Source organism: Enoplosus armatus, chromosome 13 (assembly GCF_043641665.1).
Source record: "Enoplosus armatus isolate fEnoArm2 chromosome 13, fEnoArm2.hap1, whole genome shotgun sequence".
In the NCBI taxonomy this organism is placed as follows: domain Eukaryota; kingdom Metazoa; phylum Chordata; class Actinopteri; order Centrarchiformes; family Enoplosidae; genus Enoplosus; species Enoplosus armatus.
Genome location: NC_092192.1, coordinates 14,428,580 through 14,452,972, shown reverse-complemented (window position 1 = coordinate 14,452,972; position 24,393 = coordinate 14,428,580). Strand labels below are relative to the sequence as shown.

Here is a 24,393-nt window from a genome sequence, read left to right as displayed (position 1 = left end):
ATCAGCTAACGTTAGCTAACAGCCATTTCGCCAGTTCGCTTAACAAATGCTTGCTTTTATTGTCATAAAACGTGGACAGTAATCAGGAGAAGAATGAGCTGTCACGGATGTAAAAGGTAGTGTCCTGCCTAGAGTCGTTTCATGAATAACGGTAACGTTAACGCTAACGTTAGATATTGGGGTGTTCTTCCGAGCTAGCCAACTGTAGCTTGTCGCTGTCACTCCCAAAAATTAACGTCAAAAGTCAACACGGTGAAAAATAACTGGCTAAATACTTAACAGTGAACTCTAAATGGATATTCTAGCTTATGTGATTGCTTGTTGCTCATCGTAACGGTAACGTTCGTACATTTTAGCTAACATTGTAATGCAAACTGTTGTAAGTTAGCTAACATTCATTGTCCCTTGGTGATAAACGTGAAAGAACAGTAACAAATTAGTAAAATATTCTCTTTAACTTTTAAGTTTTATTTTTTGAAAGATCATGGTTCATGGTCACAGTTCTCTGGTTTTTAATCTGTTTTTTGAATATATTGTATCGTGCTGTATTGTATTATATTTATTAAATGCGTGGCCAACAATTTTTATTTTGTTTTATAATTGTAGACTGAATACATTGGTTTTGAACTGCTGGTCAGACCAAACCAGTAATTTGAAGAGGTCACAGCTGTGACATTTTCACTATTGCCATTTTTAGGTCGATGATTAATAGAAGGTGAGGCAAAACAGCTGTGCAATGTGATACTGCACTTTGTCAGGTAACACAGGAAAGGACAGGTGTATAGTTACTAGTGTAAAATTATCTTTCAGGACGCTCTTTCTGTAGGGTGTTAACAGAATAAATGGCTCTGAACACAAAAGCAAAGAAAAGAAAAATGAGGAACCTGAATGAAAGACAGTATCTTGGTTTGTTTACTGAGATAACATCTCATCGGGAGTTTTTTGTTGTCTTGTGAAAAGTAATAGAGATATCTCATTAAAGTTTTGCATGAGCAGATGTGGTAGTATTATAGTGATTATGATCTTTGCAGTGACGTCTTTTCTCTCTAAATCAATTTGCAGTTGTCAGAGAACTTTTTGGCCTCACCTCCTGAAAGTGGATTTTGAGGATTCAGCGATGGATTTTCACCAATAAGTTTTCCTTACTTCACAGTGATCATATAATTGATTTACTGTATAGTTCAGCAGCATGTTTCATCGCCATGGGATGAGTGGTTAGTGAAACTGTGACTGTCAGTATTTCAGCTGAAATGTCCTGCACGGAGGAAATATCTTAAATTATAACTAACAGCATTTACAGTTGCCACTTTTACTGTTTCACATCAGCACAGTCACACAGCCATGGGCTTCTGTTCACCTGTGTGCAAGATTTTGCGGAGGGGGAAGTATTTTGTACTGCTCCTTCTCTCGCTCTCAGTGCTGGCATGGATCGCAACTTTTTCAGGCGTAGCAGTGAAATCCGTTCAGGCTTCCTCCGCCACAACACAAACTCTGGTCAAAGGAGACAGCTTGAGGGATAAACTCAACTCTTGGACAGCGACACCTGTTCGCTTAAATACTCCACCACCGAAAGTCGAATGCCCTCAGGAGTCACCATTGCTACGTAAGTATACACCATAGTGCAGATTAAAGAGGTGACAAACTTACTGTGTATAAGTTATTTTGATTTAACTGGTTTAAGATTTTGGCTGATTAAAAGAAAAATAGTCATCTTCTCAGAAGTAAATGAAATCTGTCTGTCTTGCGGTGCCCGCTTGCTAAATAAGAATGGTTTGTTTATACTCTGTTTTATGTTTCTTTCTGTAAGTTCTCCAGATTTACATTGGCTACATGACAGCGTAGAGGAAAGAACGGTAGAGTTGATAAGTTAACTGCTATGTAATAAACCAGACAAGGGATTATGCCAATCATGAATCAGTGATGTCACTTTCAACACTGGTGACAACAGTTTCTCGAAACTAAAGCAATGGTTGATTGATTTGTAAATGATGAGAAACAACATTTAAAGGGTTAGGACTTATTAGGATTTAAAACTGGTGAACCTATTCTTCATTTTTTTTAATTCTTGGCTATTGTTTTGTGTGCTAAGGCTTTTGATTTAAAAGTACAACATGCTTGTCAAAATTGTCTTATAGCATATGAACCTACAATTGAGAGCATTATAATCTCGAAATACTTGTGAATTGCATTTGTAGGTCCTACGTGTTGACTTAATCTGCTTACTGTGTTATGAATCACATATAACAGAATGATCACTAGCACTTAAGACTGTCAAGATTACTGGTTGAATTTGTTAACTTCTGCAGATGGAGCTGTGAAGCTGTCCTTTGAATCCTCTCTGAAACTGAAGGATGTGGAGAGTGACAACAAAGGAGTGACTGAAGGCGATTATGAGCCCTCGGACTGTACAGCGAGGCAGAGCGTAGCGATCCTCATCCCTCATCGCAGCAGAGAGAGACACCTCCTCTACCTCTTGCACCACCTGCACCCCTTTCTGCAGAGGCAGCAGCTGCACTACGCCATTTATGTCATTCAGCAGGTATTCCTCCTCATCGTGCACACTTTTATGTCCCACAGTTTACATAGTAAACATATAGTATTGGTTTATCATATCAGGAAACTACACTGAAGTTGTTGAAAAGAAAAAGGAAAAAAAAAAAGAAATATATATATATATATATACATATATACATATATATATACACCGATCAGGCATAACATTATGACCACCTGCCTAATATTGTGTTGGTCCCCCTTTTGCTGCCAAAACAGCCCTGACCCGTCGAGGCATGGACTCCACTAGACCCCTGAAGGTGTGCGATGGTATTTGGCAGCCCCATACGCATCAAACTGCGATGCACTCTGTATTCTGACACCTTTCCATCAGAACCAGCATTAACTTCTTTGGCAATTTGAGCTACAGTAGCTCGTCTGTTGGATCGGACCACCCGGGCCAGCCTTCGCTCCCCACATGCATCAATGAGCCTTGGCCGCCCCCATGATCCTGTCACCGGTTCACCACTGTTCCTTCCTTGGACCACTTTTGATAGATACTGACCACTGCAGACTGGGAACACCCCACAAGAGCTGCAGTTTTGGAGATGATCTGACCCAGTCGTCTAGCCATCACAATTTGGCCCTTGTCAAACTCGCTCAAATCCTTACGCTTGCCCATTTTTCCTGCTTCTAACACATCAAGTTTGAGGACAAAATGTTCATTTGTTGCCTAATATATCCCAGGTGCCATGATGAGGTGTTATTCACTTCACCTGTCAGTGGTCATAATGTTATGCCTGATCGGTGTATATTATAACTCACTCTGTAAAAAATACACTGACTTTAAGTGAAGAAGAAAGCATAAAAGTTGTAAGGAAAACCAAACTATTGGCTAGTTGCTCAATGTTTTTCTATAATCAGTACATCCAGGGTCCGAAATGAACACCTGCCCAGCGCCAAATGCGGATAGATTTTTCCATTTGTCCAGTAAATCTCGGAAGGCTATCTGCCACACTGGCGGGAAATACCATACGTGTTTTACACACGTTTAAACAGTGCTGTGAAACTGACGGCATACAGAACATCAGCTACTTTGCTAAACTGTCACTTTCTGCTGGTCTGCTGCTAGCTGCTGTTAAACTAATGAAATAGCTGTTATGTGGCGATATTTACAAGGACTAAGCCAACTTTTTAAAATGTAAACCCACCGATGAAATGCAAATTTTGCTCTGGCTTTATGGCCTTATATGCCATATTATCTCAATGAAATGTACTGAAGCAAATGTAAATGTGACACAAAAAGGCAATTTATCATTTTGGCCAGTAAAAAATATGCTTGGCCAGTGGATATCTTCATCTACCAGTACCCCTTGGCCGGTGAGTCAAAAAGTTAATTTTGGACACTGAGTGCATCCTTACTGGAGACATAAAACTTGTAACACTTGTGTACTTCAAAGACTGTGATGCACAAAAAAACACTGAAATTGCTGCCGGAAACAAAGAAACTAGTGAGGCGAAACATTTTCACATGCCAAAGGCAAATCATCTGCAACCAAATGATGTTCTGAGTACTCCAAGAAGAAATAATTAATTTCACTAACTAGAAGGCAAACCACAGAACAGGTAAATACTGTACCTGTATTGTGTGTGTGTGTGTGTTATACAAATGTATAAGACGGATAGAGACGGGCAAAACAACAGTATGTCAGCACTGGTTTAGATTAGTAGTTTGTAATGTGAATCCAGTGTTCACACATGTACAGCCACACATTTATCCAGATTAGTTGGTTTCTTTTCTGCTTTAATTGTATGAAATGCTTTATAATGTTTTGGTTCCTATTTGGTCATATGGCTCCATACTGAGGCAGCATGGCTTTCATGGTGGTTACTTACAGAAATCAATCAGAATAAAGCACATCCTATAAATTCACTTGCTAAGCTCTGTATTTTCCTAAAGTAGCCTAAATATGATGATGCCACTGCAACAATGAAAGTTATGAACATGCACATCTACACCGAGCTTTGAACTGCACATAGTCCATAAAGGACAATAGCAGATTGTGATTTTTATTGCGTTTTCTTTTTTTAAAGGCTGGTGATGCAACCTTTAACCGTGCCAAGTTACTGAATGTCGGGTATTTGGAGGCACTGAAGGACTACAGTTGGGAGTGCTTCATCTTCCATGATGTGGACCTGGTTCCTGAAAATGATCACAATTTATATGTCTGTGACAAACAGCCCAAACACTTGGTGGTTGGCCGGAATGCCACAGGATACAAGTGAGTATATGACTAAGAGCAAATTCCTGTAAGTCATGAGTCAGCAGTTAAACTTTGTATTACCCTAACGAATGGCTGTCTCTTTAGGCCTGGTTTTGTGTTGAAAGCCCTGATATGATCTTTAAACAAAGAACTGTAATTTTTCTTCCTGTTCTTCTACCCTCAGGCTGCGTTACAAAGGCTACTTTGGAGGAGTCACAGCTATGACCAAAGACCAGTTTCTTCAAGTGAATGGATTCTCAAACACTTACTGGGGTTGGGGCGGAGAGGATGACGACCTTCGCATCAGGTGAGACAGAAACAAGTGACAACAGTGTTTCAGATTATTATTGTTTCTTTTTATCACATCTGGAGCAGATGTGGTATACTGATACATGTGGGTCTGCTGTCTCACGCAGAGTTGAGCTGCAGAAAATGAAGATTATGAGGCCGCCTGCTGATGTAGCTCGCTATACCATGGTGTTTCACAAACGGGACAGCGGCAATGAAATAAACAAAGACAGGTGAGTAATTCTACTGATGTGGATAATATGTTATGCTTCTTTCAGCACGTTATAGGTCAATTAAATGTATGCATCCTGATTTGTGCAGCAAATTTAATCTCTTCAATTAACTTTTTTTTTTTCTTTGCTTCCCAGGATGAGGTTGTTAGGACGAACACCGCAGGTATGGAGAAAGGATGGACTCAACAGCTGCTCATATAAGACTTTGTCGGTAGAAAGACTTCCTCTTTATGTGAATGTTACTGTGGACATTGGTAAGCCACAGAGTTGAGATTTCAAACAGGAAGCCGTGCTGTGACCAAAAAATATTTTCTGATATATTTTATACCGTATGTTTAGACCACAGAGTGCAGAAAAGCTACTACATGTGTACAAGACACAATATTAAGCACACAAAATGCACATTGTTCTGATTATTTTACATATTAAAATTAAGCTCAGCCGGCAACTACATCTTTGCACATTTTTGCATATTGTGCTGCCTTCTTCATATTGTGACCCGCCGCTGGCAAAAAAAAAATATTGGCTTTGGTCAAATAAAGAAGTTAGCCTATAGATATTCCTGGTATTTAAATGTTTTGCTAAACAGCTGTCGGACTTAAATTTATTTATGCATATGCCTTATTGTTTACCAGCATAATATATTACAGCATAAAACATGCTGATATTTGATATATGTGTGTATACAATGTGTATTTTGTGTGCTTCATTCTGTGCATTGACTTTTTCTAAAGCCCCTACAGGCACAGGTGTGTTCACACATTTTGCCTAATTAGATGTTGTCTCAGGACTGTCCGGGAGGTACAGACTGCGATTGATCGATATCTCCTTCATGCTCACGTTAGATTTGTTGTTTGTGTCAGGGCAGGACAGTTTTGCACCTTAAATACTACAAAGCATATAGTGACTATATGTTTCCCAACATAGCTCCGCCCAACTTTAAACTGACAGTTACCCAGATAACTGAGATTAACATTGTAGTTGTGCAGAGCCTATATTATTAATTTAATGTTTAGGTTTGATTCAAGGCTGCTTGGACTTCAATGCAAAAAGATGATTGATCGGTAGCTTAGTAGACTTGTTTTATTGACACTGACATGTTAATCACAAACTGCAGACGCTGTGTAATCTGATGCAATGTTCTGAAAGTGAACATTGGATCAGTTCATAAAAGTAATGTGCATTAAAGCTGTATTAATTCATATGTGACTGCTAGATGGCAGAAAGACAAAACATACTAACAACAACAGAGCCTTGATATACTATTATCTTACCAGTTTCAAGTAATCATTCCCCTTAGACTTGCCATGTTTTGTTGAAGCACAGTGGACATAATATGGCTTTTTTGACACATATCAACAAAAAAATCCTTAATGTCGAAATAAAAATAAATGATAAATTCCTTTAAATTAAATACAAATATAAAACACGTAATAATTACTTCGTAATAACACACTGAAATTGTTATTGTAGTAGTTGTTTTTAGGTTAAATGCATCTAAATGTATATCTGGCGAGTCCAACCGTTGGTTAGTCAGTTTTCTGGCAAGAACATTAACAGGACACCCACAGGCATAAAGCTGACAGTACAAAGGAATGGCTGCTTCTGGTGTTTGTTGATAGAGGACAACGTGAACATATTAATGAAATCTTAGTAATCTTAATAATGCTAGATATCTGAGGTTTTCCTCATCTAAAACTTGCCGGTAATGTTGCTGCTCCGTATCATAAAGTGAGTTATTATTACGTCGGTATAGAACCTTGTGTGCAGAAGAAGAAAAACTTAAGGCAAGCAATAATAATATATGCAGGGCTGATCATATCAAGTGATATTCAGATATTTTATTTTGAAAATGGTGATAATGTATATTGTCACAGGAACCTGAAACTGGCTCACTTACTTGAAGTGCAGCCTCGATAATATTATTAATTACACCTGATCATTTCCAGCTATGATGTCAAAATATCGCCTGTTGGAAGGTTAAAATTGGTTCTTACTTCTGCTCTTAGGATTTGATAGGAAACTCTGGAAACAACCTAAATTATTATTACCTTTGGCTGCCTTAGGCCAACTGGCTTTATTTACAGAACTTGAGATCCTCGACCATCTTTGGATGAACAATGTCTTTGTCTTGAAAAGTAGTTTTGTGAGCCTCAGTGATAAGGTATGATTTCTTATACTGCATGTTTTTTTAGAAGGCCTTACATGCTTGATTTTTAATCAGGAATTAATGGGTGGTGGATTTTTATTTATAACTTTTAACATTTTTTAAATGATAATTGTAGTCTTTTCAGACCAATCAATATAACTTTTTCTTACTTTAAGTCAAGAAAACTCTGCATACTTATGCTTTGATAATTACATGCTGCTTAGAAATGTGTGTGTGATACACTCATATCAAATTTGTTATGTAAATGATTTTATTTTAATTAATGTATGATGGTAGTTTAGCTGCTGGTATTATGTTTTGTCTTTATTTATCTGACCAGCAAATCTACTTCTTTCAAGACAGCAATATTAGCAACAACAATGACAAACGTGGTTACAGTTTACTTGAGCCACTTTTCATGATATATTCATAATAACTACAGGTTGCTCTAAATTTCATGCTGTTGATGAACTGAACAACTGTTCATTTACAGTACGCTGTAGCCATGATGAAACTCTTGAGTTTGCATTTTGTTGGTGGCCTGATCGTCCGTTTATTTCAACTCCTGAATGAATGTTTTGAGGGGTATTTTTCTACTGTGGGTTGAAAACTTTTACATGTAAAAATATTGAAAGTGCTCAAGTTAAACTACAACTTCTCAATAAGATTTTGTAAAATAATCACAACCCAGAAAGTGCGTGGTAATAGTGTAGCATCAAATACTCAACCGACATTGTTTTATTTGAATTTGTTTCTTATTTTTATATGAATCATTGTATGAAATTCAAAGTGATGCCAATTTAACTCAGAAGAATGTCATTTGGTAGATTTGTGTTTGTATGTTGATTTGTGTGGTTTTGCTTGTGTTGATGGGAGAACGCAGATCATGACAGAGGGAGATTATACGTTTCACTTCTAATAGGACTATTTTCTCTTTAGAACACATGTATAATGAATAGTATTTTTTCTTATGAATTGTCTTATGGTTTAATGTGTTCCAGTGCAAAAACCTACAAATTTGAAATCCACGATTTTGGTTTATCCGATAAGATATGCAGCTTAATGTTAAAGTGTTTGTTTTATTTTCGTCAATCATGAGTGAAAAAAGAACTGACAAGTAGCTCAAAATATCGGTGAGGGCTACTTAAATACTGTAATTGGGACAATTCAATCCTTATGATCGTTGAGGAAATTTAGCTTGCTTTTTTGTGGCAGTTGATGCTCTATCTGTAATGTTTGGGATATGTTGGTGGTACTACTCGGTGCAATAAATTTAATATAATATATATTTTTTTGTATTTTTATGATACTCCCTGGTGCTTGTAGCTTTTTATAACACCTTCATATTTGATGATGAAAATTCAAGCTGAGCCTTACGTGCATTGGCCCTGTGTTCTTGCATTACACTGCACATGTCCAGGGGTTGTCTACTCTCCTGCTCTCCTCTTCATCTGGAAACTTCAGTCATGACCAGATCCTGACCACCCCTCCCTGCCCCGCTTGCCTGATCCCTTCCTGTGGATGGTTTCAGGATAAAATTAACCCCCTCTAAATAAGCTTCTCCCAGCTTATTTAGAATGGCATAAATAATTCACTGTATTACTAATATCTCATGGAATTTATGTTATTATGTGATAGTATGTTGCATAGAACAGGCACAGTCCCACCAAGATGGCAACAGCCTGCAGTGTCTGAATCTGACCAATGGGGGTCCTTGAGAGCTCAAAATCCACTATTGGAAAAACGTATTGAGGGAGTTCTCCTGTCCTTGTTAGTTACAGAAAGAGTTCTTTTATTGCCAGGCAATTTGTGCAACAGTAGTCTTAATGACAATAACAACATGATTAAGTCTTGTTTGTTTGAAATGTGGGAAGATGTCACACAGCATAGCATGTGGACCATATAAAGGAAAAACAACAAATGGTAGCTAATGAAAGCATACATAAATGACAAGTTTTTTCCTGATGGAGCTGGTTTTTGGCCTCAGGAAAACAAGAACAAAAAAACTGATTTGTGAAATGCAATTGTCAGAGGGCTGGTCAATCAAATCAACTCCTCACATTCCCTTCAAAATCAGTTTAGTCCCTCCATGACACATTGTCTGTGAGAGGAGAGATACTGGCTGTGAATGTAGACTATGGAATCCAAAACATGAATTGGCCAGTATCATACCACAAATATACTGCGGAGGGCAAGTGGAATCCTTTTTATAATTGAATTTTCACCATGTTTTCCCACCATAATGGTTCAGTTTTATTTATTTGGAGTCACACAGTAACCACATTATGTGTAGTGTCACAATAACACAAACTCTAACACTAATTTCTGTCAAGATTTAGGCTTGAGTCTTGAAACATACACACAATTTGTTGAGGTATTTTGTGAAATAGGAAGTCATGACAAGTCTGTGTGCATACATACCACTGACAGTCATAACACCAGCGCCTGTGCAGTGAAATGTTGTTGGGTATAACATTTTATTCCATCTGGTTTTGTACAAGAATGTTACCAGAAGGGTTCAACCAGGAAAATCCACTTGCACCCAGTATTATTACCTGATGTATGATCCATCAATTAATGCTGAATTTACTTTCTTTAAACTTCATTCATTCTGTCCGATCATCATCAGCATCTTGGGGTAGCATTGATCATGTTCACAAATCCTGATTAGACAGTCCTGCTCTATATCAGCGAGTAACATGAACATTTATTATCTTCACCTTCAAATCAACATTTTATATATAAAGAATATTTTGTCTGTTTCCCTCATGGCATCTTTTCCACTCTCTGGCATTTAGCAGAAGCTAAGTTATGCTGTAGATCCACTAAGACATTGCATCACTCTGAGGACATGTACTAAAAGTAAGGACAAGAATAACCCCTTATTATTCAGATACAATGAAATGTCTTCTCAGCATAGACCTTTTTTTTTTTACCAGTGCAAAGAAAGAGCGGGATGTCTGAGGCTTTGTATGGACAGAATGATGTCATCTCCTCTTCCTATGGTGCAGAAAGAAAGCTTTGTCTGGTGGAGGCCAGGCTCGGTCATCTAGCTCACATGTGACATTCACAAAACACTTTTAGCACAAAAATATCAACTCTACAAGTCAGAACAGTATGATCTACTCTACAAACTAGTCCATTCAGATATGTTAAAAAGAATGCCAGTAATGCCTACGATATGTACTGTATTGTTCCTGCTTGTAAAAATAGTAACCCTAGTACGAGTGTAGAGTGTAAGAATTCACCATATCTTTATATGCAACAGTAAAGAGAGCAATAAGTTATGGAAAAGCAATGCCTCAGTACTTTAGATTGAATCTAGACTTAATCTATATGTTCACATTTTTTGAGTTCACACATGTTCTTAAAAGATTTAATTTGTGGATGGAAAGTAAATGTTTTTGTAATTGACTAAAGGCGTGCCTGTCAATGTCAAATAATTTCATTGCAGTTTTTCAGGGCAGCCCAGCAGCTCGTTGGTACCTGTACAGCAAGAAGGTCCAGGGTCCTGAGTTGTTCAAGTTTCCTCTGGGTGCTGCAGTTTTTGCCCACAGTTCAAAGTCATGCAGTGAACTGAAAACTCTACAGAGCCCGCAGATGTGAGTGTGCGCGTGTGTGTGTGTGTGTGTGTGTGTGTGCATGCGTGCGCGCGCATGTGTGTGTTATCAGTCGTGTTTCCTTTCAGCCATTGCATGCTGGGATAGGTTCCCCCGTTATCTTGCATAGGAAGAAGCAGGTAGGGCAGATGGATGGATGCAGTGTTTAATCTGCAAACAGAACTATCATACTTAACTTGAATACTTAAAGCTGCTATAATTCATATTTTTGCACGGACAAAGGATCACATCACTTGTATGTCAAAGGGGTCGCTTGTAGTGAAGAATCCACATAGACTTATCACCCGGCTCTGCAGTTTTTCTCAACTCTACTGAAAGTTTTTGGTCTGTAAGCTCATTGTTTTGATTTTCCGGCCTATTTTGGTTCACTCTCACAGCTCTCAGTGTAGTTTTTGGCCAAAGCAGGCAGCTGTTTTTAGTAAAAACATCTCACTATCTGCCTAGCATTAAATGTCAGGCAGACACATAATGGAGCATCTAGCAGCTAAAGAGCCAGATATTTCAGGTTGGTAGAGACCAAAAGCAGAACTAAAAGTAAATATTAGACTGAAATTCTGGTGGACAAAAACACTCCAAATGGATGATAGTGTTGCTCCAATGGCCAATTCTAACAATGTCCAACTGTTAGAAAACAAGTTTGTCATATCAACTTAAAAGCGGATAATTTGTCTGTTGTTTTTACAGCTTGTTTCCACTATCTCAAGTGGCCAAAAAAATCACTTACTGCAGGCTTAAGTATGCTAAGCTGTCATGCGCTCTTAAGGCTGAAATTTGACTTGGAAACCATAACTGTTGTGCATCATTGGAGTCTGCAAGTTTGACATTTTTTTAGGATGCATTGGAGGTATGAGATCAGGAGCATCAAAACACTGGAACCTGCTTTTCACGTCTATTTTGGCCTGTTGGGAATAACAGTTATGAGGCTCGCAAGACTAGTGGTGGTTTGACTGTGGTCCAACAGGGGTAGATACACTGCAAGTAGTCATTAGGTGTTAAAATATCCCCTCAGGGAAAGTTCAATATTTTACAGCTGTAAAATTACAAACCTCAATTTATGGAATTTGGGTTTTAGGATCTGTAATTTTCCATGTGAAACTGTTAAAAGGCTACAAATATGAGGAATACATCATCACTACCCAGCGAGTTTTTCATGATCTTTCTCTTGGGAATGCGGGGATGTAATTGGATTACATGTACTCAAGACAGGAAGTAGCAAAGATACTTGGAGCACTGGATGAAAACACGATTTGCTTTACAAGATTAACATCAATGCTATACATTTAAGGCATTCATTGATTATGTCTTTTGAGATAAAGTTTCAGTCCACTTTGGAAAAGAAAAACATGAAATGCATAGCAGTGAGTAACGAGAACCATGTGTGTCATCCATCTCCTCACCCCAACCCCCCGATCTCCCCCCATTTCCCATCTGTGCCCTTCAGGCCCTCACTTCAGTCACCTCCCACTTCCCTCTTCCTTCAGAACGCGTCTGTTTTTGTTTTCGAGCCCGGGCTCTTTGCACAGGAAATTGTATACATTGGGAGCATTCAGGAAGGCAGAGAGCAGCTTTCCCGTTAGCTCTGAATTTGGGCACATGAAAAAAATGGATAAAAGAGGTCAGTAATTCCTAAACCAAGAGAGAAACAGAAGTCAGCTGTTCTCCTCCCCTCACTTCATTTCCCTCCCCTTCACACAGTCTCAACCTTTCAAAAATCCCTGCCACACCACTGCCACGAGTCCATCTCTAAACATAGAGTATTTCAATAATCTCAAAGTGGAAATCAATTAAAAAAAAATAAAACTAATGTTCCTCAGGGGATTTGCCTCTCTTGATACATGTGTGTTTCCTCAGCTACAGAGAAGCCAGTGAGAAGGGGAGACTGTGTGGAATGAAGGAAAAGAGGAGGAGATAAAAAGGAGCAGAGAGAGAGAGAGACTGGCTGGGGGTAAAAAAAACAACAGGAAACCAACCGATTCTAATGCTGTTTCTGCAAATCCTTCAGAGATAAAGCAGCACTCTGCCACGTCCCAGCGAAGCGACGGTCACACCATGTCCTTTCTTTGATCGTCACTTGAAGTTATGACAATCTAAAGGACTTAAAAGTTCAAAATGTGACGTCACTTCTGCTCTCAGCCTCCAACAGTGTGGTTAGTCAGAATGTGAGCGGATGCAGACTTTTGGGAGCTGATTGCTGGGATTTCTATGCGGCTGCTTTTTGACCTACAAACTCAACCTTTCTGGGGGTCATATGGATCGATCGCTGTGCCTCCAAGGATCTGTTTGTTTTAATCATCTGGACTACTAACTGGAGCCACATGAAGAATAAAGGGACTAAGCAGAAGTCCAAAAAGAAAGGAAGCGAAAATGCGTTCGGCTGTGACCTGATAGAACATCTCCAGAATTCAGGACAAGATGGTAAACTCTTAATCATTTCCTAGATCATTATAGCTATTCTAACCTTTTACATACATGTTATGTGGTGAAATTAAGACAGAAAAGACAAAAAGTGTCTTTATGTAACAAATACAGGCTTTGTTCAAAGTTTGTTACGTATATGAATTGTAGGTATACATGTGTTTTACATTTAGTAAGGCCATTCATTCACCCACTGGCTGTATTAAATGGTCATTTGTGACTTTGGGTGTGGCTCTTACATTTTTTTTGTGTGAATTTCCAACAGTGACTATAGTTCCTATGACTAGTTTTGTGTCTGACAAAAGACTGGGCGGTGCTGCTGCCTATGGTTTAGAGAAAATAATGATCTAAGAAAAAAGAACAGAAAATGTGTCATCAAATATTCATATATGTAGTCAGGTCTGTTGGAGAGGGTTTTATTATTTTACCCCTTTTCTTTCTCCTGATGCCTTCTTCTTTTCTTACAACCATCATCTGTGATTTTCTTTTCTTTTTTTGGGGGGAGCACCATGACGGTGTCTAAAAAAGAGAGTCAACAGAAATCTCCCACGTGCAGAGGCATATGAATATCTGTGCTGAGGATAACTTTAAGGAAGACCTGTTAGAGTGGACACTCTGTAAGGCGGGGCATTCAGCGCAGGAAGTGAGGGAGGAGGTTTGGGTCGTACCCCTCCATCATGGATGTTCAGCAGACATGTTGTGTTTTTTAGATTGTTAGTCTATTACGTTGCTTTTTAATGACAATAACTGGAAGCTACAGAGACACAAAGTAGATGTTAAGTTTAGATATAGTGACATCAAAAACCTTATATTTTCAAATGTATCTGTGAGCAGGGTGTTAAAGTGTACCTGCCCACATCTTCCCTGCATAGCAAAGTTGTACGCTTACACACTCACAATATTTTGGTATTCATGAGCAAAGTCTTTAAGGAGAGAAAATACTCTTTAACCTTCATGTCTGTAAGATTAAACATTGAAATATATCAAATGAGAGTGATCAATACAAATTCTGAGTTGGACAAAGGGTGCGAAACTCACACTTTTTGTCTCACACAAACAAAGGTAATCATGATTATGAAGTTCTGTAAGTTGTTTTTGTGTTATGTTGTCATTGTAAAACTACAATAATTTCAGAAAAGCAATTCTCTAAATCAGCGGAAAATCTAACCCTGGACCTTTTAAAGTCAACACACAACAATGTTACTATAAAATAAGTTTATAAAACCTGACAAGAGTGAGACTGCAGGGCTGTTATGGGTTTTCGTAAGGCCAACCACTGAGCAGCAGCTGCAGTCTCAGCGTTTAATGGAACATTTAACGTTATTGTAGAAACAAATCACTTGCATCTGTTGACTCTGTGTTGAGAATTGTAACTTGAAATTTTCCTCGCCACACATCATGCGTTGATTTAACTTGCAGTGTTATCGTAAAGTGTCTTTAAGAATCAGTTCAAAATCAAACTGTATTTTGTTGCCAGTCTACAAGAAGCAGAAATCTTCCCTCAGAGAAACACTGAGAGGCTCTAAGTGAAGGCTTCATCCAGCATTTGACCACAGGCATGCCACTGAAATCCTATTAAAGTCAAATAGATGAGAATTTAAATGGCAGATTCTTGGTGTCCGCTGTGATTACTGATTGCCAAAATTATTCTGTCATGTTGTGGAGGATGAACTTTAATAAGAGTGTAGTTCAAATGGAAAAGTCTACAAAAGTAACTACCAATAGAATAACGTATTATTGGGACATCATGGAATACAATAATGTTCATTCATACAGCCAAAAGGTTTAGAAATGTAAGGCAGCACGTGGAACTGAAACTCTCAAAAGAGTAAAAGATGTTTTTATTTACATTTTTTATCTGTGAAAGACAATTGTATTTTCACAAGTGAATATTAAGTATCTTCTTTAAACCTGCACTGACACATAATTGATTACCCATTACTACTTAATAGCATGCACTGCTCAGAGGTTAAAAGTCAATTAGTTGGTCCATGTGAGACTTTGAACACGTGAGACGCAATGAAAAGCTATTGGACCCAATTGAAAGTTATTCTTTATAAAAGAGTTGCTCTTAGTTCACATTAATACTGAGCCAGGATGAATCAACATGTGATTTTCCCTCATCTGTACCAGTCTGTTAAGTCATGCACTCCACAGAGACCTCTAGTTAAAAGACAGCTGATCTGCGTTTAAAAAGAAAATCCCAATACAATCAAAAATAAATCGCACTCAGTTTCAGAATCAACTTTTTCCATGTCTACTGCTCTGCAACCAATTGTTATTTTCAGTATTAGCTAAAGGGAAGTTGTGGTCAGAATGAATCAGAGCTGTGAAGCCACAGTAAAATCTGTTTGGATCTTTTAAAAAGTGCAGCCAAACACGGCTGTGGACAGAAGGTGATGTACTGTAGCTTGGAAAGCTGTGTTCTGTCGGTCAGTGGTAACATTTCAAAAGCCATTTTCTATTAGAGGAAATGTCGTAAGTAATACCAGCTACAAGGACTGGGTGTGTCAACCTTCCTCTGAAACAAACAAACCATTTTTAACTTCCTGTCAAAGTCCACCTACAATCAGTGGCCCTAAGGAATAGAAAACAGACCTAGTGGAACAAACGCTATACCATGAAGTCAACCGTATGTGCATTGTTACTGCTGAAACATTACCTTTACAGTTGTTTCCTTCTCCTGCTTTCAAGATTTAATGTGACCATCAAGTCCAGCGTGTGCATGTGTAAAAGAGCTGAAACAGGAGAAAATAAACATGTTCACGTTTCTCTAACAGTATATGACTGACACGATTTCTTAACTTCAGTTCCTCAGGTTCTGAAGAAATGTGCCGAGTTTATTGAGGAGCATGGGATTGTGGACGGGATCTACAGACTGTCGGGGGTCACCTCAAATATCCAGCGTCTCAGGTAGTCATGCAACATGTTTCATGTACAGTAAAGCTGAGTAAAGGCATCTCAAGTTATGGAAAAGATTAGACGTGAGGTGGTAAAAATCATGGTTTTAGTACAAAGCATGAGTGTTTAAAATGTATCACCTCTATACACACTCTATAATTACTGGTTTATACATCCTGTTTGGAGCAGCACCAATTATTCAATAAAACCTATTATTAATTACTCATATTATTTCAAAACATGCCCATAAAATTAGGCGACTGTTTGTCCAGCCCATTTTCTTCCCATGCAGCCCGAATAAATAGACATGGTGTATTTAATTTAGATAATATTGTTTTCTCAGATTGAGCTTGTTTAGCATCTTTGTTGACTGGATAGACTTCAATCTAACAAGCCACATTGTGCAACAGTAGTTAGCATGGGTGTTAAACAATCAAAGCATTCAGCTAACTGTGTGTGTGTGTGTGTGTGTGTGTGTGTGTGTGTGTTTGTGTGTGTGTGTGTGTGTGTGTGTGTGTGTGTGTGTGTGTGTGTGTGTGTGTGTGTGTGTGTGTGTGTGTGTGTGTGTGTGTGTGTGTGCAGGCAGGAATTCAGCTCTGAGGCGTGCCCTGACCTTACAAAGGAAGTGTACCTCCAGGACATCCACTGTGTGGGTTCCTTATGTAAGCTGTACTTCAGGGAGCTACCCAATCCTCTACTCACGTACGAGCTATACAGCAGATTCACTGTGAGTACATTCAAATCACATTTACAGTTTTGTGAAGACAAAGATCCTGTGTGACCTAGAAGTGGTTTGACAGCAGATGTATTCTATATTCATGCTTTACGAACAGCAATTAGTAACAGACAGAATGGCAACACCAGACGTCAGTGATCAGTATTTATTCCACACGGCTCTGTATATTGTTAGCACTATATAGACCTTATTTATTATCATATCTCACGAGTGTGACCTCGTCTCACTGGCCCACTATAGATCAGCTGTTTTCATCTCTTCCCCGAAGAATACTGTACCATTAGCAGATGTCACATGAACTGTAAGCAAAGAACATACTGTGTAACATAATAACACAAAAACATTTATTTTACCTCATCATTATCATCTTCATTACTAAAAATAGTAGTGTTGCTGCCTTACAATCATAAAAGGTGTCCCTCCATATACTGTGACAAAATTGATTGTAAGAGACTGAATGTTTACGATCTGTTTTATCTTTTAAAAGTGTATTTATGTTTGTGTTGCCAGGCTGTTCTGGCAAATAACAATTTGTTCTGAGAGTATATAATCTTGATTCAAAGATGAAAACATTTAGTTTCTGTCCCTTTTGGATCACAGGGTGGGTTTAAGGTTTGTAATGAAGCAAGAGCAAAAACATATAATGAGATCCTACAAGCTATTCAAATTTTATCTGGCAACCTGTGTGTCCAAAATTGAGGCGACACAATCTCTACATTTAGTTCCAGAGAAGCTTTTGTGGCTGCATTTTCTGGATGTGAAAGAGAGAGAAGAGCGGCAGAGAAGGGAACATGAATACCAAACTGTAAGACCAGGTTCATGCTCTCTGTGTACCTTGACGGCCATTTGCATACCTTGGCATTCACAAATCTTGTGCTGCTCGTGCCTGAAAACTCCAGCACTCAAAAAAGTCAGTTCCTCACATGGAAGGAATGAACTCTCTGAATAACATTAGCATTGAGCAGGACTTTTTTATATCGCCTACAGTAGGTACAGTGATTGATGTTGTGCGTATTACTGATTAAAACACTTTTAATTTTCACACCTGTTGTAAAGTAACATGTAATTTTGAAGTTAATCTTTGTGCCTCGTCCATTAGACATAAAGGCACAAGACTCCGCAAGAGCACGTTTTAACCACTACTTATGTTGACAGCCTCACACATGACTAACAAATACAGCTAATATGCAACTGTTTGGGCCTCAATCACATGAGTTTGACTGCACGCACTCCAGCGTGTCTGTTTACATTTGTTCAGCAGGGATAACTGGGTTAGGAGGCTAGGTGGAAGCCTGCAGGGCCATGCAGTGGGATCATAGCGTTACCCTACAGTTCATCAACACATTGGTCCTGTTTACTGTTTACTGGGAAAAACCACGTGTTAGATGTTAAGTTCATATTTGGGGTTAAGTCGTCATTGGCAGTCCAATTCAGAAATCAAACCGTTTTCTAAACCGTAATCATGAGCTGAAACGAAATAATAATAATAATAATAATAATAATAATAATAATAATATTGCTGGTGAGGCATACGTCTCAAGCATCCAAACCTTTTATTTTTACCGACCCCAGATGTGAATTCTTTTGACACGGACATCTTTCTGTTTGACATGCAGGAAGTGGTCTCGGTGCAGGGGGATCATGAGAGACTTTTACACATTCAGAGGGTCATCAAAGAACTGCCGACCGCTCACTTCAGGTGAGCTTCAGGCATTTTCACTCTCAGCAGTAAAGACAATTGTACAACTGACAGTCCTGTTTGGTTTTACTGATAAAATGTTGTGAGAAATGTGTTTGTCAACCCTCCTCAGGACTCTGGAGTACCTCACTAAGCACTTGGCCCATCTTGCCACCTTAAGCACCGAGACAAACATGCATACACGAAACCTGGCCCTGGTTTGGGCTCCAAATCTATTAAGGTGAGTTTAGCTTCAGAGATGTGCTTGAAAACCTTCATTTCTTTTATTCAATGCAGGAAAAGGAAATGCATAGAAACTTGTCAGTCTAAAAACAATTTATGTTTTTGCTCCTTTAGCTTCAAAATATTCACACCGAAAGCTCTCATGCATTATTTTCATCTCTTATTTTCTCAGATCTAAAGACATTGAGGCATCATGTGGTAATGGAGACATGGCTTTCCAGGAGGTGCGGATACAACAGTCAGTGGTTGAGTTTATTCTGAACCACACAGAGCAGATCTTCAGTGGTGGTTCTGTACAAATAAAACCCAAAGAAGGTATGATATTCAAAAAATACAAACAGATTCTTTTGTGGGAGATTTGTTGGGATAAATAATTTGCTAATTCACTGACTTTTTACCTCTCCAGGGCCGAGTTTGATGTGTGGAGAGAAGTATGCCACTCTCCCGATCAGTGGCCAGTGTGGTCCGATGAAACTGATGAGCCTGGAAGAAGCCCAGGCCCGGTCCTTGAGTCCAAACCATCCTGTGCATAAAGAACGCCAGCGAGAAAACAGCCTGCCTGATACCAGCACTGCCACACTCTACCACACCGTCATAGACATATCAGACAGCAAGTATGACATATTTGGGTTCAGTCTATTGAGCATTTATGAGTTATGAGTATGACTTTTATGAGTTTAAAAACAGTATGCTTCAGAGTGTTTGATTACTATATTTACCATGTATTTATTACTCTCCCTTATTTCTAATCCCTGTTTATCTCTTAGGAGAAAGTTTTCTGGGAAATCGAAGAAGTGGAAGTCCATCTTTAACCTGGGACGGTCTGTGGACTCAAAGGGGAAACTGAGCCGGAACGGCAGTGTGTTCATAAGAGCACCAGGGATAACAGGTAGAGTGTCCAACTGGAAAGTTAACAGTGATCAACCACACACATTTAAAGGAAAGGTCACTTAATGTACATGTTGTTCCTGCAGTCTAAGATAGTCCAATGTGAACATGAATAGCTCACTTCCCAAGTAAAACAACAGAGAGACAGACTTGCAACATTATCATATATAAAGAGAAAGATTATCATTCTGTATCAAGGACCACTAGGAATAGAAACAATGATATGATGTTGCAAGATGAATATAAGAGATCATGAGATTATTTGAGATTATAAGTGCAGCCTCACAAAGTTATACTTATTGTGAAATACTACATTGTGTCATCTCTTCAGGCCTATACAAAAATCATTCAAATGAAACAACCTATCAGGGAAAAAAAACACTTTTTAGTGAAAGAAAGCTTCTTTTTTTTTTTACAGCCTCTGCATATTTAAAATGTTTTGTCAAAGTGTGATAATATTATTGTTTTTTTCCACAGAAAAGGCAGCTCTCCGTCCATCCAGGAGCATGGAGTCCTTGTGTTCCTTACCAACAGGTGGGGCTAAAACCTTGATATTCTCATTCAAACAGAGCAAATTTAAAGTGATAGTGTAATACTACAAACTACAAACTTTGTCTTTGCTTCATTATAAAATGGTGTTATATATAAAAAGAAGATGTTTTTTCCTGTTTGTATTCATCACTTGTGTTATTTTTACTGCTCAGATGATGACAGAACAGGAAGCAGCAGTCCGGCTGGTGGACCCGGCAGCCTTTTTGTTCCAGATGTGAAATCCAGAACGTTGGGATCGGACTCGCTCTATGACCTGAGTGAACACGACCAAAACTGGGAGTTTAAAGGGAACAATGCTGGTGGGGCGACAGGTGGCTGGAGCGCTAGCATGAACCAAAAGGGGTCACCAGGTGCCTCTGCACCCCCTCAAAAAACACTGCCAGAGCAGCTGAAGGTGTTCAAAGGTGATGACCTCAGCGGCTACAAGCCCACCTCTCCGAAAAACCGGAGGATGTTGTACTCGGGCTCCTCCCACAACAGCTCCTCTCGGCCCTCCTTCCCAGGAAGCTTCTTCCCGCTGGAGTCCTCACCGAGGCATCAGCGCAGAGCCGTCAACATATCTGAGCCTTTTGCTGTGTCTGTACCTCTGCGCGTGTCAGCCGTTATCAGCTCTAACAGCACGCCATGCCGGGGCCACGCCAAGGACAAAGCAGCTACTCTGAAACCCTGCAAAGAGAGCGTAGAGCAGAGCGGCAGTGGAAAGAGCAACACTTTCCCCCAACTGGAACCTAAGAAGCAGGAAGGAACAGAAAAGAAAAACACAGAGGTCCCGCCAGAGGGTGAGGACATCGTCCTTTATCACATTTTAAAATGTTACATTACATATTAAAGTCAAATATGTGTAATAGGATATAATGAAAAACACACTTTATTTTATTCAGATACAAGCAAAGAAGTGGTGCAAGAAGGTGAAGGAGGAATGAATATTTCTGAACTGGAACCACCGTCCCTTGCAAATGCAAGAGAAGGCAAAGATACAGCGCCATCTCCTGGGAAAGAACTGTACAATCAGCCCATAACAATGCAACTGGTAAATCATACAGTTAGTTGTGCTTCCACTGGAGCAGAATTACATCATCTTTCATCGGGGCCTTTAGTTTTCTGAACTGTTGATTTTATCTTCAAATTAAGTTTGTCAATATAAAAAGCTATAAAACACCTACTAAAATAAGCTAAAAGCCAGCTTTTAGCTGGTTACTTGTTAGTGCCCTCATATTTATAATTATGATGAGTTGGATTACTGGGATTCACAAGTGAAAATAGTAGCATTGTATTCTAAATCCAAATATTCCTGCTTTAAAGTAAGAGAGGAAGCATTTGTTTGCACTTTTTGAGTTGTAATCCTCTTGTTACACAGTTTTCTTTTTCCCAACTCTCCTATTATTCAAATTTCTAGAAAGTTAATGTGAGCGGTGAATATCTTTGGCTCGAACCAGCACGTACGGATGATTACGTTTGTTTGTTTTGGAGATGAATAGTGGAATCATTTTCGTTCTATATAATCCTCTCTGTTTTTCTTCGTTTGTCATTTATACTTTCTCAGGACAAGAGATCTTCTACTGGGAAACAGCTGTGGTCTGACCTTCACCAAGAACTGAGAATAATTGAACCTGAAATTGACCTGCTGGACGAGACCAGGAGCACCTCGGAGGTCATGAAGTTAACGATGGACGTCAAATCAAAACGAAGCCGCAGCTCTCCGTCTCTGTCTTTATTATTTAGGGAGCAGTCTTCAAATACCTCTCTGAGCGATCACGTAATCGCCACTGGATCAGATTCTGCGAAGAAACAGCCCTCAGAGTCAGACATCTTATTTTCTCTCCACAAAAACTTTGATGTGATTGTTGATGGAAGCACAGAAAATGCCCGTCCTGCTGACATAGTGGATGAAACAGAGAAGAAGCTGCATCAAAAAATCACACCCTCAAACAAAGACGACCCAGCTTCCTCCAAACGGTGCCAACTTCCTTTAAAGGAAACCTGTGTAGATAAAGTTATGAATCCTTTGACGACAGAGGATACTCCAACAGCTGAAGGCTCCTCAGGAGCAGATGATACTGGCAACAAATCAGAGAAACATGAAATTCCTCAAGGAAACAAAAATGTCTCCTGTAATGGAGCAAAGAAGAGTGTGACTCTGGAGGTGGAAGTCATGCAGAGGCTGTCAGTGTGTTTGGAGGCTAGACGTAAAACCTTAGAGCTGCCAAACCTTGACGAAGGATGTGGAGGAAACTCAGAGGAGCTGGACTTGGTGGAGCCCTGGGAGGATCTTAGCTCCGCCAAGCAGTGGGTTACCAGTCCTCTCCACTCACCTGACGTGGAGGAGTTGTTTAACCAGCTGTCACCCTTCAGCTCTCGTGGGGAAACTGTGAGCTTAGAGGAGGGAAAGATCTCATCTCCTTCAGCTGATGATAACAGACAACCTCTCATTAAGAGCGCTGAACGCTTCTCAGAAACTAAATGGACGTGTTTGCCATCAGTACCTACACGGGTCAGTGTGAACAGCAATAACGCAACACAAACTCACACAGGAAAAAGCAGCACAACAAAACAGAAGAATACAGCGCCATCTCAGAGGTTTCACAGACAGATGTCTTACGAGGCAGCTGCTTCGGAGAGAAGAGAGGAAAATTGCTTTTTTAAACACAGGCCGTACTCTCTTAATTTAGACCTGGGACATCGATGCATCAGAGACATTTCTAATCAGCAAACTCGTAATTCAGATTGTCAGAGAGGATTACTGACCTTGTCTGGACCTGTAAACAACGGGCTGCCCTCAGAGCTGGAGTTGTTTCTGAGTGATCGGCAGGCGCCTCTACGCCGAAATTCAGCCCCAGTCAGCGTGTCATCGGTGCGAACAGCCTTCATGATAAAAACCTGCCAGGCCAAAGCTGTGCCCGTCGTCCCTCCGAAGGTGCAGTACAGTCAGATACCTCACTCCAGACACGAGAATGATTTTGACGCAGTGAAGGAACAAGAGAAGCAATATCCTAAAATGAGCGCAGAGAAAAGCAACTCTGCACCTCCTCCACTGATGTCAGATCTGAAAGAGGAGTTGGAGAATAAAGAGCCGTCCCCCAAACACCAAAAACAGCCAAATGTTGAGAAATGTGCTGAGTCTTTGAAGACCACATCCACTCCAGAGCTGCCAGTCATAACAAGGAGACACGCGCCCAGTCTGGAAGTGTTTGTAGATTGTCCCAGACCAAACAGAGGGAATATCTTACAAAGACCGTCCTTCAGGAACAGGCAGAGACCTCAAAGTCTCATCCTGCTCAGCCCTCCTTTCCCCATCATGGACTACCCGCCATCAGGGGATGACGGGAAGCTCCTTTCGTCCATCAAGAGCCTGAACGACACGTCAGCAGTGAATGTCTTCTCTAGGGAGATGGCGGAGAATTTCAGGACGCCGGAGGGGATCCCTCTTCAAAACAAAATGACTATTCCAAAAAGTGGACAGAGACTGGAAACGTCCACCAGCTGCTTCTACCAGCCGCAGAGGAGGTCGATGATCTTTGACAGCAGGAGCCACAGGCAGATCGAGTGACTCTGAGACTGGGTGTAAATAGATACAGCATACGAGGAAACTTATAGTGGAAACTTAAAGGAGGACAAGATGAAAACCTAATGGATATCTTAGCATTGTTTGCTATGATTCAAGCATTTCTTGAGGGATGACAGATTTAAGTATTTGAGAAAGAAGAGAGGACGCTGTGATGTATGTGAAAGCCATGTAAGCTTGACTGAGATTTAGGGCTGCAACTAATGATTTTTGTTAATTATCCATTAATCTGATGATTATTTTCTCGATTAGTTGATTCATTGTTTGGTCTATAAAATATCAGAAAATAGTCAAATATATATATATATATATATATTTCATCCCAGTTTCCCAGTGGCCAAGCTGATCATCCAAACAACAGTCCAAAACAC

The 24,393-nt window shown here is 39.6% G+C and overlaps 2 protein-coding genes across 2 annotated transcripts; both read left to right on the top strand.

Moving 5' to 3' along the window:
* The first annotated feature begins 1,293 nt into the window (after positions 1-1,293).
* b4galt4 (UDP-Gal:betaGlcNAc beta 1,4- galactosyltransferase, polypeptide 4) lies at positions 1,294-5,662 on the top strand. The gene is made up of 6 exons (XM_070917822.1): positions 1,294-1,603; positions 2,307-2,539; positions 4,588-4,775; positions 4,942-5,064; positions 5,174-5,278; positions 5,414-5,662. Exons 1-6 carry the CDS (start codon positions 1,342-1,344, stop codon positions 5,547-5,549), a joined length of 1,047 nt encoding a protein of 348 aa, XP_070773923.1. The 5' UTR covers positions 1,294-1,341; the 3' UTR covers positions 5,550-5,662.
* Positions 5,663-13,286: 7,624 nt separating this feature from the next.
* Positions 13,287-24,007, top strand: arhgap31 (Rho GTPase activating protein 31). The gene is made up of 12 exons (XM_070917905.1): positions 13,287-13,462; positions 16,273-16,375; positions 16,946-17,090; positions 18,716-18,798; positions 18,911-19,018; positions 19,193-19,335; positions 19,427-19,634; positions 19,788-19,909; positions 20,386-20,442; positions 20,613-21,239; positions 21,342-21,490; positions 22,004-24,007. The coding sequence occupies exons 1-12, from the start codon at positions 13,363-13,365 to the stop codon at positions 24,005-24,007; spliced, it is 3,849 nt and encodes a 1,282-aa protein (XP_070774006.1). The 5' UTR covers positions 13,287-13,362.
* The last annotated feature ends 386 nt before the right edge of the window (positions 24,008-24,393 follow it).